At 44.5% G+C, this 13,438-nt stretch overlaps 1 protein-coding gene across 1 annotated transcript; it reads right to left on the reverse strand.

Moving 5' to 3' along the window:
- Nucleotides 1-448: 448 nt before the first annotated feature.
- Nucleotides 449-4,872, reverse strand: LOC112112689 (protocadherin-20). The gene is made up of 2 exons (XM_024208691.3): nucleotides 4,741-4,872; nucleotides 449-3,266 (listed from the first exon to the last, which is right to left on the reverse strand). Exons 1-2 carry the CDS (start codon nucleotides 4,870-4,872, stop codon nucleotides 582-584), a joined length of 2,817 nt encoding a protein of 938 aa, XP_024064459.1. The 3' UTR covers nucleotides 449-581.
- Nucleotides 4,873-13,438: the final 8,566 nt, after the last annotated feature.

Genomic DNA, 13,438 nt, shown 5'->3' on the forward strand with positions numbered 1-13,438 from the left:
CTTGTTAATGCCTTCTCTATCATACTGTCTAAGTATTACTCATGAGGTAAAAATTCTGTTTGTTTTACTAGTGCATGTTTCCTCCTCTTCTTTTTATCATACAACCAGTGGAATACACATTTCTTTTGTGTAAATATATGTATATCCAGATATGTTTTATAGTAAAACCCATAAATATACTCTGCATTAATCTCATGGACAGTACCTCAAACAGTTCCCTGCACAGGAGCATCTGATGCCCTCTTGTGGTTAAAATGACTTTTTAAACTTTTTAAACTTAAGTTTAATTCATCATTGTCTTACCTTCCTCTCTCTGTATAATCACTGATATGATGGGTTTATGATAGCTGCAAATTATGTTCATGTTTTTATAGACTCCTTGCTAGCGGTTAGTACGAAGATTTCATTAAAAAAGCTGTAATCTGAATTTGACTTTAAAAAACCTGTAAAGAGCTATTTACAATTATAATATTATTAAGTTATAAATTAGTGGTCCTTCATTGTAACTGCTGTCAACATACCCAATCTGGGCATTGTCCAAGGTTTGTTAGACAGCAGTTTGGTTTATCCACATGGAAACATCAAATATTAGAAATCTCCATTGGTTTCTTCTCCAACATATGAAGGTCAATTCTTCCATTTAGTGGGATTTGTACTTCCAAATTTTCATCTGCTCTGTGATGCTTTTTCCCTTTCCGTAAACAGATGTAAATGCCCATCCCAGTTACTAAAGTGATTGAGCCCAAGCTTATTATTGACAGGGCTACTAAGGTAGGCACGCAAGATGGTGACTCTATTTTTTTATGCGTAGGCTCTATAGATATTTGTGGCTCTTTTTCCTCTATATTAATGTCAGGTTCCTTTCTTAACAAACTTTCAATATAGCTTTCATTGCTCACTGTGTCGTTGACAAAAAGGTTCACCATGATTGTGGAATGGAGGGGCTCTGGATAGCCATGATCGCTAACTTTTACGAGTAGCCGGTAGAGACCATAGTCATTCTGCATCAGTGACTCTTCCAAGGTGATATTACCAGTTTTAGGGTCAATCCTAAATGATTCAGGTCGTGGACCTCTTCTACCTATGATGCTGTAAGCTATGACAGCATTCATGCCAGTGTCTTTATCTACAGCATAGACTTCTGTGATGGGAGAGCCAGGAAGAGTAGAAGGAAGTACCAACAAATAAGACGTGTTAGACTGAGGAAACAAGACCAGTGGGGGGTTGTCATTAATGTCCAGAAGAAGGATAGTTATTTTGGCAGTAGAAGAAAGGGCAGGATCACCTCCATCAACAGCTTCAACCCACAAGACATAGGAACTTTGCTGCTCCCTGTCGAGGGAGACCTTAGCTCTCAAAACTCCTTTGCCAGTATCTATCACAAAAATATCACTTCCATTTACAACTGAAAGGGCTACCCATCCATTTTGCCCTGAATCAGCATCTGTAACACTGATAACTCCAATTTCCCCAAAACCTGGAAAGTTTTCTGGTACAAAAAAACTGAAATCCTTATTGATAAATCTAGGACTATTGTCATTTTTATCCAAAACTGTGATGGTGACAGTTGCTAGCGATTCTCTGGGAGGCAATCCAGAATCTATTGCTTTAACAGTATATCTGTATTTCTCTTTTTCTTCTCTGTCCAGCTGAGTGGAAACTGTAAGAACACCTGTAGTTTTATCTAAAGAAAAATATGAAGGGGCATCAGGCCCTAGAAAATAGGACACTTTCCCTCTCTCTCCACTGTCAGCATCCGTTGCATGCAATTTGGTCAAAAAAGCATTGGGAGCATTATTTTCTTCAATAGATAATTCTATTAATTGTTGAGGGAAAACTGGTGAGTTGTCGTTATCGTCCAGAACCTGTACTTTAATTATCTTGTTTACATGAAATCCCTCTGAGTTCCATGCAACCACTGATATTTCATAGAGCTGCTGTACCTCATAGTCTAAAGGCCTTGTAGTCTCTAATAAATATTCATTATTGTATGGTTTGTATGGTGACAGTTTGAATGGCCCATTGCCATCCAAAAAGCAATCCACTTTATATTTTTCATCTGGGTCTTTTATAGTAAAAAATGCTATCGGTGTGTTAACAGGCTCCAATTCTTTCAAGTAAACCACACCTTCTACTTCATTAGCTATAAAACGAGGGACCACTTCAGGGGGTCTCAACATGACTTTGATGATGGACACAAGCACAGTGGTCACAGCAGGGATACAACCAGGACCGTTGGCCAATATAGTCAACCTATGGAGCCGGGGAGCATCACCATCGATCTTACTAGAGAGCTTGATGGCTCCTGTACTTTCATCCAGATGGAACAAGTCTCTTGATGGCTGGGGGACCTTTTGACTGTAAGAGTAAGAGATCTGGGCATTGGATCCCAGGTCCATGTCAACTGCGTGGATGGTGGCCACGTGTGTCCCTGCACTGGAATTCCCATAGACGGTGACGTTGAGTTGGGAATCGCTGAACTGGGGGCAGTTGTCGTTGATGTCACTGATGCCAATGGTGAGGGTGGCACTGCCCAATAACGGCGGGGTCCCCCCATCCTCCGCGATGATGAGGGTGACATACTCCTCCCTGTCCTCCCTGTCCAGAGCCCCCATAACAATCAGGTAGGGGGTCCTCTCCCCACTCTCATTCTCCTCCACATCTAGGGTGAAGACCCCATAGTCGTCCTTAAGGCGGTAGGTCTGGACCGCATTGGTGCCCAGGTCAGGGTCGAGGGCAGGGTGCTCTATGGCCAGGCGGGTGTCGACGGGGGCATTCTCGGGTACCCAGAGGCGCATGTTGGGCACGGGGAATCGTGGCGCATTGTCATTGACATCGCGGATGGAGATCTTCACCTTCACCAGGCGGAAGTGCTCCTGGGGCAGCACCAGCACGTCCAGCAGCAGCAGGCAGGGCTCCGAGGATGGCACTGGCAGAGAGGCAGATAAGCCGGCGCCGGTCTCCAGGCACAGCGCCTCGCGGTCGATCTGCAGGGCTGAGGTGTGCAGCTCCCCCGAGCGGTTGTCCAGGCTCACGTACTGGCCGCCCAGCCCCTGGGAGGCCAGGCTGAAGGAGAGCACAGGCTCCCCGCGACGGGTCGGCAGACCCTCCGCAGCCACCCCATGTAGCCGCAGGTCCTGTGCCAGGCTCCCGATGAGCACCCCGGCCGGCAGCCCCTCGTTGAGACTGTAGAAGAGCTCGGTGGCGCGGCTGTAACTGGCAAAGCAGTTGAAAGGGCCAATGAAGAGCAGGAAAAGGAACAAATGCTAGGGAGAGAAAGGCACAAGGGATTAGAGAGGGACTTCCCTGGCACATGCCCAGCCAGCCCACCCTGCCCACAAGCTGCAGCCTCTCTGCGATGAAATGCACCATCTGTGCCCCAGATACACCCGTACCTGCACCCCAAATACACCACTACCTACCCCCAAATACACCATGTGCACCACAAATACACCACTACCTGGTAGCCCAAATATACCCCAACTACATCACCATCTCCACCGTAAATATGCCACCACTTACCCTCTAAAATACATCACCATCTGCATCGCAAATATACCAGATAAAAACCAGTCACCTGCCCATCTGTGCTCCAAATATACCACCAACTACCCACAAATACACAACCTTCAGCACCACAAATACACCACTACTACCCCCCCCAAATAACCATCATCTGCATTCCAAAACCACCAGTCTAGACCCCAAATATATCATAATCTTACCCCAAATACACCATTTTCAGCACCATCTTTCACTCATATTCACCACTATGTGCATTCCAAATACCCAAACGTTTGCCCCCTAATTGCCCCACCAAATACATGAGTTCCTGTACTCAAATACACCCAAACCATCTGCAATATCTGTTCCTCATACGAACCCATATAACAATGTGCACCAAATACACCCTCTGCATCAGACACACCACCATAAGCATCAGATATGCCACCCTCTGCACCCAAAAACGGACACGTGCACCACTCCCCCCCCCCCCCAAAGAAACCGCCTGCACCAAATACACCACACACTGTGCACCAGATGCATTATCCACTTCGCATAGACAGTCTACACCGCCGCATCCACCAAACAGGTCATGCACACCAACTATCGTAACCAAATAGACCATGTCACAGATGTGCCTATTCGCCTCCGATGGCCCTGTTGCACAACCCCCAATGCAGCCCCGTGTACACCAAACAGACTATGCAGGGAAGTTTACCATCAGCACCAAGAACACCTCACACAGAGGAGCAAAGGGGGCTCTCCGTTCATGTAGCCCAGAGCTCGGTGTTCAAGTTTCAATGCCCGTTTAACAGGCAAGTACTGACCCTCACCAGCCCCCTTCTCCCTCCGCAGGACTCACACGAAACGCAGACAGAAGCGCCTGAAAAGATTATGCAAAAGAACTGGCCCTTTCTGATTGCCAAGCCAGCTCTGCATTTGGAAACTGATTCACGTAACTTCGTCTCCAGCCTCGGGGAGTTCTTCTCCCCTCCATTTAAAACCAGTCTCCTGTCAGTGCAATGGCTTAAACGGTTCTTTGACATAAACAAAGACACCCCCCAGCTTTGATTGCTGTTGGTAGAGGTGCTACAGCCAACAGGACCCATTGATCGCTCACGATGAAGTTTAGATCGAGCTAGAGCATTTGCTTTTTTCTTTTTTTTTTTAAACCCCAACCGCTTCTCCTGGGCACGAGCTCACAACTTGCAGGGCTCCCCCGCACACATCCCCTACCTGCAGGTTTCTGTGGCTGGTGGTGCGCCCAGCGCTGCGTAGGTGCCCCATCTCCAGCTGCCGGTGCCTGCTCCTCGCAAGCCAGCTTGTTCCCAGGGCTTGCGAGCGCCTGCCAGTCCCTTGGTAGTTCATTCCCTCTGAAACTGCAGTCATTTAGCTCCTGGTGTGAAGGCAGCACAAGACACTCCCCTCTCTGCTCATGCAAATCGCTGGGAGAACTTCAGCCAATAGTCACAGGCACATCAATTAACAAAGGGCTCGGATGGGGAGAGAGGGAGCGCGCGAGGGAAAGCGAGACACGGCCACTGGCATTCTCTGCTCCGGGCTGCTGTGGCGAGGTACACGAGGAGCCCGGCACCGCGCCCTGTGTGCAGGAGCGCAGAGCCCCGGGGGCGGGAACGCACCAGCCCACCGCTAGGTTTAGCACCGTAATCGCACAGAGCGCGGGGCTCTGCCAGCTGAGCTCTCTCACCAGCTGCAAACCCGTCCAGAGGAAAACGCTGTCAACAGGCGCCACCCCGGTGCATTCCGCGGGGACAGCTGAGACTGTGCCCTCGGACTCGGGGCAGCGTTTCAGAGGACGCTCTCTTTGCAGACTGGAGTTTGGGGGAGGCCAGGAGGCAGAGGGATGCAGCGAGTGCCACTGATGCGTGTTACCCTCCCCAAAGCACTGCCCAGAAATCGGGCTGCGATCCGGATTGAAGCTAGTAGGCAGGCTGGATTGTGGCGCTAATCAACCCAGTCTAAATTAATCCAGCCGCAGCAGCATATGTAGTCATATTTTCAGCCTGAGCGCCCAAGGAGAAAGGGGGGGGATGTCCTGTAAAATGAGGGTAATAGCAACAGCGTTTCCCCTTCTTGCTTTGGAATCTCGTTTCCTTTTAGTTAAAGAATAATCAATTGGATCTGAATCAATAGGCTCATTGGAACAATCCAATTTCTATCATGTCAGGTCTCTGATAATGTTCCCAACATAGTTTGATGTTTCTCTGCACTGCTCCCAACTCTTATTTCTGCTTCACAGCAGATACTCTGGGCCTGATTTTATCTTTTTATACCATCCCTTTCAATTAGCAGGTTGAGTATCAGAGGGGTAGCCGTGTTAGTCTGGATCTGTAAAAGCAGCAAAGAGTCCTGTGGCACCTTATAGACTAACCGATTTATTGGAGCATGAGCTTTCGTGGGTGAATACCCACTTCGGCGGATGCATGTAGTGGAAATTTCCAGAGGCAGGTATAAATATGCAAGCAAGAATGAGTCAGGCTAGAGATAAGGAGGTTAGTTCAATCAGGGAGGATGAGGCCCTCTTATAGCAGTTGAGGTGTGAACACCAAGGGAGGAGAAACTGCTTTTGTAGTTGGCTAGCCATTCAGTCTTTGTTTAATCCTGAGCTAATGGTGTCAAATTTGCAGATGAACTGAAGCTCAGCAGTTTCTCTTTGAAGTCTGGTCCTGAAGTTTTTTTGCTGCAGGATGGCTACCTTTAAATCTGCTATTGTGTGTCCAGGGAGACTGAAGTGTTCTCCTACAGGTTTTTGTATATTGCCGTTCCTAATATCTGATTTGCGTCCATTTATCCTTTTACGTGGGGATTGTGCCGCAATTAGAAGGTTATTGACCTCCTGGCACCAGCCATTTAGCTGCTCCTAGGGACCACATTTCACCATGTTAAGAGTTAACTTGGCCAGAAAGGCTCTACTCTGAGGAGTTTGTAGCCAGGGTGCAGTCTCCACTGGGTGAAGGGCCACACCCACATTTAGTTAAATCAATCCACTGCTGAATACTTCTGGATTCCTCACTAAAACTTCACAGAGCAGCAGCTACTAATACACCTGACAGCTGACTAGCAGACTTTGTCCCACCCTGACAAAAAATTACCTGGTGTCATTGGGTATGTCGACACCGTCAGATTAAAAAACCTACAGCATGGAGTGTTAGAGCCCAGATCAGCTGACTCGGGCTCACCTTGCTTCGGTTGTGGGGCTGAGAATTGCAATGTAGACGTTCAGACTCAGGATGCAGCCTGGGCTCCGAGACCCTTTCCCTTGCAGAGTTTCAGAGCCCAGGCTCCAATGTGTACACTGCAATTTTACCCCAAGCCCTGCAAGTCTGACTCAGCTGACGGGCCAGCCACACACTTTTATCACAGTGTAGAAGTATCCATTAATACATACTTTGGTTATTTCCCAGCTGGACTACAGCAATGCAATGTATCTAGTCATGCAGCCATCAGGTTTTAAGAAGCTCCAACTTGCACAGAATGGAAAGCTTATGCCCAAATAAATCTGTTAGTCTTTAAGGTGCCACCAGACTCCTTGTTGTTTGTGTTCATATCAACACTGACTACTGAAAGTACAGCAAATCTGCCATCTGCTCTTTCCATTGGCTCTCCATAGAATATCAGGTTAAATTCAAGATCTCTCTGCCTTAATTTTTGAGGTGCTGAATGGTTTGGGCCCCCAGATACTGAAAGATTCTCTAATGCTCCATGATGAGGACTATGGCTGACAGCTACATTTCTCAGGTACAATGGAGCTGTCCACCACAAGAATAAAAGATTGTGTAGCGGACAGAGCTGTCTTGGTGGCCAGCCCAGGACTGTGGAATGCACTCCCCCAGGATCAAAGAACCACCTCAAACTTCTCTGCTTTCCATTCTAGGTGCAAGGTGCAGCTCTTGGACCTTGCCTTGAATAATAAAAACACAGCACAGCAGACAGTACATAAATAAAATAAATCAATAATAATAATAAACAAAAAACAACCCCCCGCCCCCAGGGAGAAAAAAAGGGAAAAAGAGTAAGCCAGACTAAATAAGATCAGTCTCATGGTTGGATATATTTCTGGAAAGCACTCAGATAGTACAGTGGTGAAGAAACTGTAAGAATCTGAATAGAAGAGAATAGAACCCTCTGACACTGACTTCCTCTGAGACCTCAAGCAAGTCAGATTAGCTTCTCTGTCTTATTTTCTCCAGTTGTAAAATACACAAAGAACAAGATTGTTTTTAGGATTCAGAGTCCAATCCTACTTTTACTGAGGTCAATGGGAGCAGGAACAGGCCCTAATTTGTTCAGTAACTCCCTTTGAAACATAATATCAAATTTATTATCTACACTACACCAAAAAATTACAATTCCACAATAATCATATGTGCCTCAAAAAGTAAAACATGTGCTACGAACAAATGAACTGGTAGTATTTATTATTCACCAATCTCTAGGGTTCTGAAACCACTCAGAGTATTTTTCCCTTATAAATTGCTTAGCTCTTTACCATTCTATTCTAGCAAAAATAGAACAGGCAGTACATACAGTTCAGAGGATACATGTATAATTTAAGGAATAAATCAAATTACTCAAGTGCCTTTCTAAATTTTCATCCACCTGCACAATATTGAAGACCTGTCAATACTAAAGGTGTTCAGATGCTCAATCCTTTTTAGTTTAGTCTAGCTGGACATAATGAGGCCTACATCGGGTCTCTTTCTGGTCTACCTCTAATGGTTACTAAGGGTAGAATGTTGGCTCCACTGAAGTCAATAGGAGCTTTGCCACTGATTTCAATGGGGTCAGGATTTCACCCCAAAAGTCCACTGGTTAATGGTCTCAGAGGCAGTCTTAGGACTTTATGAAGAATGAGTTTGAGGCCTTCACAGAACTTCCATCACTTGGAGTCTGATTCTCTCTTTCCAGCCTTCCTTATCACAATTTCTACCCTAGTAAAATAGCTATCCATTTTGCTCCCCTCATTCTGCTCCTTAATCAGTACCTCTTTACATAGGCATGTGCCATCTGCATCTTTGTATTAGCAACAAGTCCCTACTGATGACCAGTTTAAAGAATGTCAAAATGCTATTATGGGAAGGGCAGAAAAGATTCAAAATAAGCAATTTTTTTGCTGAGGTTTTCTGAGAGTCTTTTCCAAAGCACCCAGAAATTTGATGGCTGATTTCTACAGATCTCCAGACTGATGGCAAATTTTCTACAGGGAAACAAGACGTTTAGTAGTTGTCCTTTCTATTTCAATAGTAGGAGATCTATTTTAAAGAAAAATGTATTTTTACTTTGCCTTTTGCTATGTATAATCCTACTGACACTAAGTTTACACACTTTTCTCAATAAGATAGCACCTCCCAGAATGCTGTAACTCAGCCAAAATTCTGGGTGTGTTATAATTAGGCAATAAGAAGGAACACGTAGGTACCCTTTTGTGGGATTATTGTTTGCCTCAGGTGAGTTACGAGGCACGAGATTGAAGATTAAGTGACAACCACCCAAGAAGCAGAACAATTATCTATAAATACATTAGCTGGGTTACTGCTGCCGTGAAATACAAATGATGAAACGAGAGAGAGATTCAGAACAGTTATTCAGCTTTATTGAAAAGGAACCCTGAAAATATTGTTTTCAGCAAACCAGACACCTTGGGCAGTATGCTAACAATCCATAAAGGATCGTCTGGATGAAGGGGATACCTACAGCCCCCTCAGTCCCTATAATACAGCAGCAAACAGCCAGCTCCTTCTGCCGGCCTCTGGTTCTACTGAGACTTCCCAATGACTGCAGAGCTGGGTTGACAGATTCCCCAGAACCCCTAACCTGGGTGTAAATAGAAGTGTGAATGGTGAGACACTGCTTAGGAGAGTGAAATACAAACATGCCAGACAAACCCTATGTGCCCAAACTCTGGCTCTCTACACACCCAGGCAGTTCCTCTCATGTCTACACTGTTATTTTTAGCCATGTAGTGTTCAGCTGCCTCCCCACTGCCTCCCCACCTCAGGGAGAGACACTGGCTGCAGGGAAAAGCTCTGGTAAAGGGGAACTTGTTGGCTCTCTCCCTGCCAGAGCCTTTCACTGCCGCATGTAGCTACACACCGCCACTTTTATTACTAGCAGTAGAAGCTGCCTATTGTCTTGGTTCTGGGCAAGGAGAATGACCCACATCCTGCCCTCCCCATGAAAGGGTCTTTTTGGGTGGCAGAGTCTACTGTTGGGAAGCTGCAACTAGTGCCCTATGTATGACAGGTAACCGTCTGATTTTCAAAAGTGCTGAGTATCTGGTGCTCCCACTGGGTAGAGTGTGAGCTGTGATTGCTCAGAATCTTTGTAAATCAGGTCCTAAGTGACCAACCAGTCCCCATGATAGAGCAATGGACAGGGGCAGCAAGCCGCAGCTTCCCCTGAAGACACCAAAGGTAGTTAGGAGTCCTGGGACCAGGCTATGAGAAGCCGCTTTAGAGTTTGTAAACCCCAACTGCCTAGTTAAGCAGGGCCGGCTCTGGCTTTTTGGCCGCCCCAAGCAAAAAAAAAAATCAAAAACCTGCGGCGCGGTTGAAGCGCAGGTGCAGGGGGACCGGCTAGCGGGGGGAGGGGGAGGGAGCGGGCGGGAGAGAGAGAGAAGGGGGCAGCCAGGGCTACAGCAGGGGCGCTGCCACGCGGCCCCTCCCGCTGCGCCGCCTCCTGCCGCCTGCCGCGAGGGCTCCGCTCCGGTTGGCGGGGAGGGAAGGAAGAGGACTGCCCTGCAGGGCGCTCCGGTCCTCTGCGCCACCGCCCCCTACAGGGCGGCCGGAGCGGAACAACAACAACAACAACAACAAGCGGCCGTGTCGCCCTAGGATTGGGCAGAATGCCGCCTCGAACAATCTGCCACCCCAAGCACCAGCTTGCTCAGCTGGTGCCTGGAGCCGGCCCTGCAGTTAAGCCTGCAGGGGTTGATTCATTACAAACTCTTGCAAAATGAACCTGCAGGATTCAGTTCATAAACCTCTCATGAACCCATTCCTGGAGCAGTCATACCTCTTTACTTTGAAGCTTAGTTGAGAGGGGATACCTTTCTAGTCTGCTCAATATCTGTTGTGGGTTGAGCTAACCCTGAAACTGAAAGACACCATACATTTGATTGGTGAATCAGTGTGAAGAGAAAAAGAAACCAAGCAAAACCTTTGCACAGCACTTTAATGTACTTCATTCCCAAACATTTTTGAAGTTTGAAAAACATTCTTTTCTTTGGTTATTTTAATTTGTTCATGTCTTCAGATTTCCTCTTTTCTGCCTGGAGTAGAAGCAGAAATGCTGTGGCATTGTGAAAAAGATTACCTTCAATTTATTTACAGCTTGATCACAATAGTGTTCTGAAAAGGAAAACTAATTAAAAGTTTATTAACTAAGTGCATGTATGTTTTTAAAACTAATTAGAAGGGAGGGATTGACTCAGATTGTATTCAAACTCTTCTTTTATACTAGTGGTTTTTACATTATATTACAGAGTATATGAGCGTCAATTTCACTCAGTTCTTGTGGAAGCCTGTAAATAATAATGATACAATTTTTATATCATAGTAGCCAAAGCAAAGGCTGTGATACAGTACTAATATGATACAGCTGAAAATTGTTAATACCATAAGTCTTTCATTATATTGCTTATCACATTAGCACAGGGACAGCGTTCCAGCTTCTGCCAGCTTACTTTCTACACACTGCCTGTAAGTATAAGGGACTCATGAATATTTAAATGTTTGTGAATAGGGTTCTCATTGACATTAAGCCACAGCTTCTGAGCTGAAGTTGCAGCCTTCTCATGCCAGAAATCAGATTTTCAATGAACATCCTGTGACTAGCAATGGAACACAGCACATTAAAGGATCACTGTGACATGCCAGGTAGTTATCAGATCATAGAGGTACGTGCCTACTGGGCTCCAAGTAGCTTGCCATGTGCCATTCGGTTCCTATTGGCCAACTAGCCACAGGCTGCAATTCTATAAGACGGAAATGTTTTTTAGATAGTGGATATAATGCTGCTGCACAGCCCAGTTTCCTGTGGTTGCTGTGGCAGCTGCAGCTCCAGAAGTTTTCCGGCTTCTCCTCTGTTGCTTCCTCTGGATTGTTTTGCATATATTACCTTTTCAGACTGAGTTCCTAGCTTCACTTTGAAATACATGGAATGTGTTGTGATCCCATATGGAGGACTACATGTATTAGGCTATATAGTATAATGTGCTAAGGTTTGCTTAATTGAAAATGGGACAATCTGAATTTTCTTAGGACCAGATTCTGCCATCCACTCAGTCTTTAATCAGGCAGAAGTCCCATTAACTCCAAAGAGCATTTTTCTGAGCAAGGAATAAGTATGATGATATGTAGGATTTGGGCCAAACTGCCTATTTTCTTTGGACAGGTTAGTTGACCAGGTTTCAGAAGCTTCCTCTAGGCTTGGTTCACAAGACCTTTGTCAAATAGAAAATGTTTCTCAAATCAAGAAGGATGCACATGTCTCTTTGAACTGATGAAAAGGCTACTGGCTATATTACTGAAGAATTATTTTAGATTCATTAATTATTGTTATCAACCCAACTCTATATTGAGATGAGAAACCAACAGTGGTGTCCATTCATATGGAGCTCAGTGCACAGACAGAGCCAATCTCACTGTTAAAGCTGGGCAATTAAGGTACAATATTTGCTTGAACTTTTAAAAAGAATTTGCTTCATCTGTATTCATACCCTCTTTGTGTTCACTTTTCATGTATATTATAGGAAACAAGTTTATTGGGCAGAATATCTGCAGCAGAGAATTTTAAATGAACTTCACAGAATATGCATAGAAAGTTAATTTTCAATTTGTAATCTCAATATTTACACTAAAAACTTGATTTTAAAAGTTATGTTCATTCAATCACGGAACAGCAACATACTTTATGATCTACATTTTCAGTCAAAGGATCATGAATATCAGATAAACTCCTCACCAGAGAGCTACAAACCAGAATTATTTACAGAAATCCTTTGGCAAATAATTTCAAACAGTGATTCAATTTTAGGGCGTGAAAGTTATCTGTCCACAGTCTGTTTTCAAAAAAGCCAAATTTCACTGGATACATTACTTTTATGAATTAATAACATAGCTGTATTCAGTCCAAAACAGCCACTGCACACAAAAATAATGACTCAGATAAGAGAAATAACAATTTATAGCAAAATTTTGCGTGTTTTCTTTCCCCAAATATGACAGTGCTTTGATTTGACAAAACTGATGTAAATATGGTAAAGGCAGTTGTAGGGTTTGATTTCTTAAACACCTTTTAGCAATGTACATTTCTAGGACTCTATATAATAATTTAAGAAATCCAAAATTCAGCAACCAGTTGAATAAAAGTCAAAAGGCATTCTAGGGTGAATTGCTGCAGTACAGGTAAAATTATCTAGAGTTTTACTTCTTCAGATTGCAATTTTCTTCAGGGAAAAACAATATTCTTTACAAAAAATTAAAATTGCATAATTCAGTAGGTAAATGAGCAGCTTCTATATAAAGATGAAACTTCTCTAAAATTCATTGCAATATAAGATTGTAAATGAAATAGAAATGAATATATAGTGCTATTCCAAACAAATAAATTGAGCCAAATTGTCCTACCTGGCACAGTTAACAAGATACCCATGGTTACTGTTCCCTTACTCTTTAGAGGTGTAAAAAGCTCAATTCCAACGGTTAAGCCAATGAACAGGTGTATACAAATGCTAGGTAAAATAACTTTTGCATGGTTGATAGCCCTTCTGGCACAGCTTAGCCCCACTGACATACTCCTAAATCATACTGCTATGTATAGGCTCTGTATTATAAATAAATTGGCTGAGATGAGCTTGCAGCAAAGAAGGAACAATAAAAGAAACCCTGAAGTAACACAAGCTGAAGTTATT

Source organism: Terrapene carolina, unplaced genomic scaffold, assembly GCF_002925995.2.
Source record: "Terrapene carolina triunguis isolate 2854851 unplaced genomic scaffold, T_m_triunguis-2.0 Scaffold17, whole genome shotgun sequence".
Lineage (NCBI taxonomy): Eukaryota > Metazoa > Chordata > Testudines > Emydidae > Terrapene > Terrapene triunguis.

Bases quoted from the DNA above. Each gene is read 5' to 3' on its own strand.
- LOC112112689 (XM_024208691.3), bottom strand. From the start codon at position 4,872: ATGAACTACCAAGGGACTGGCAGGCGCTCGCAAGCCCTGGGAACAAGC. The intron at 3,267-4,740 runs GTAGGGGATGTG...TTCTCTCCCTAG, and splicing joins CCAGCCACAGAAACCTGCAG to CATTTGTTCCTTTTCCTGCT.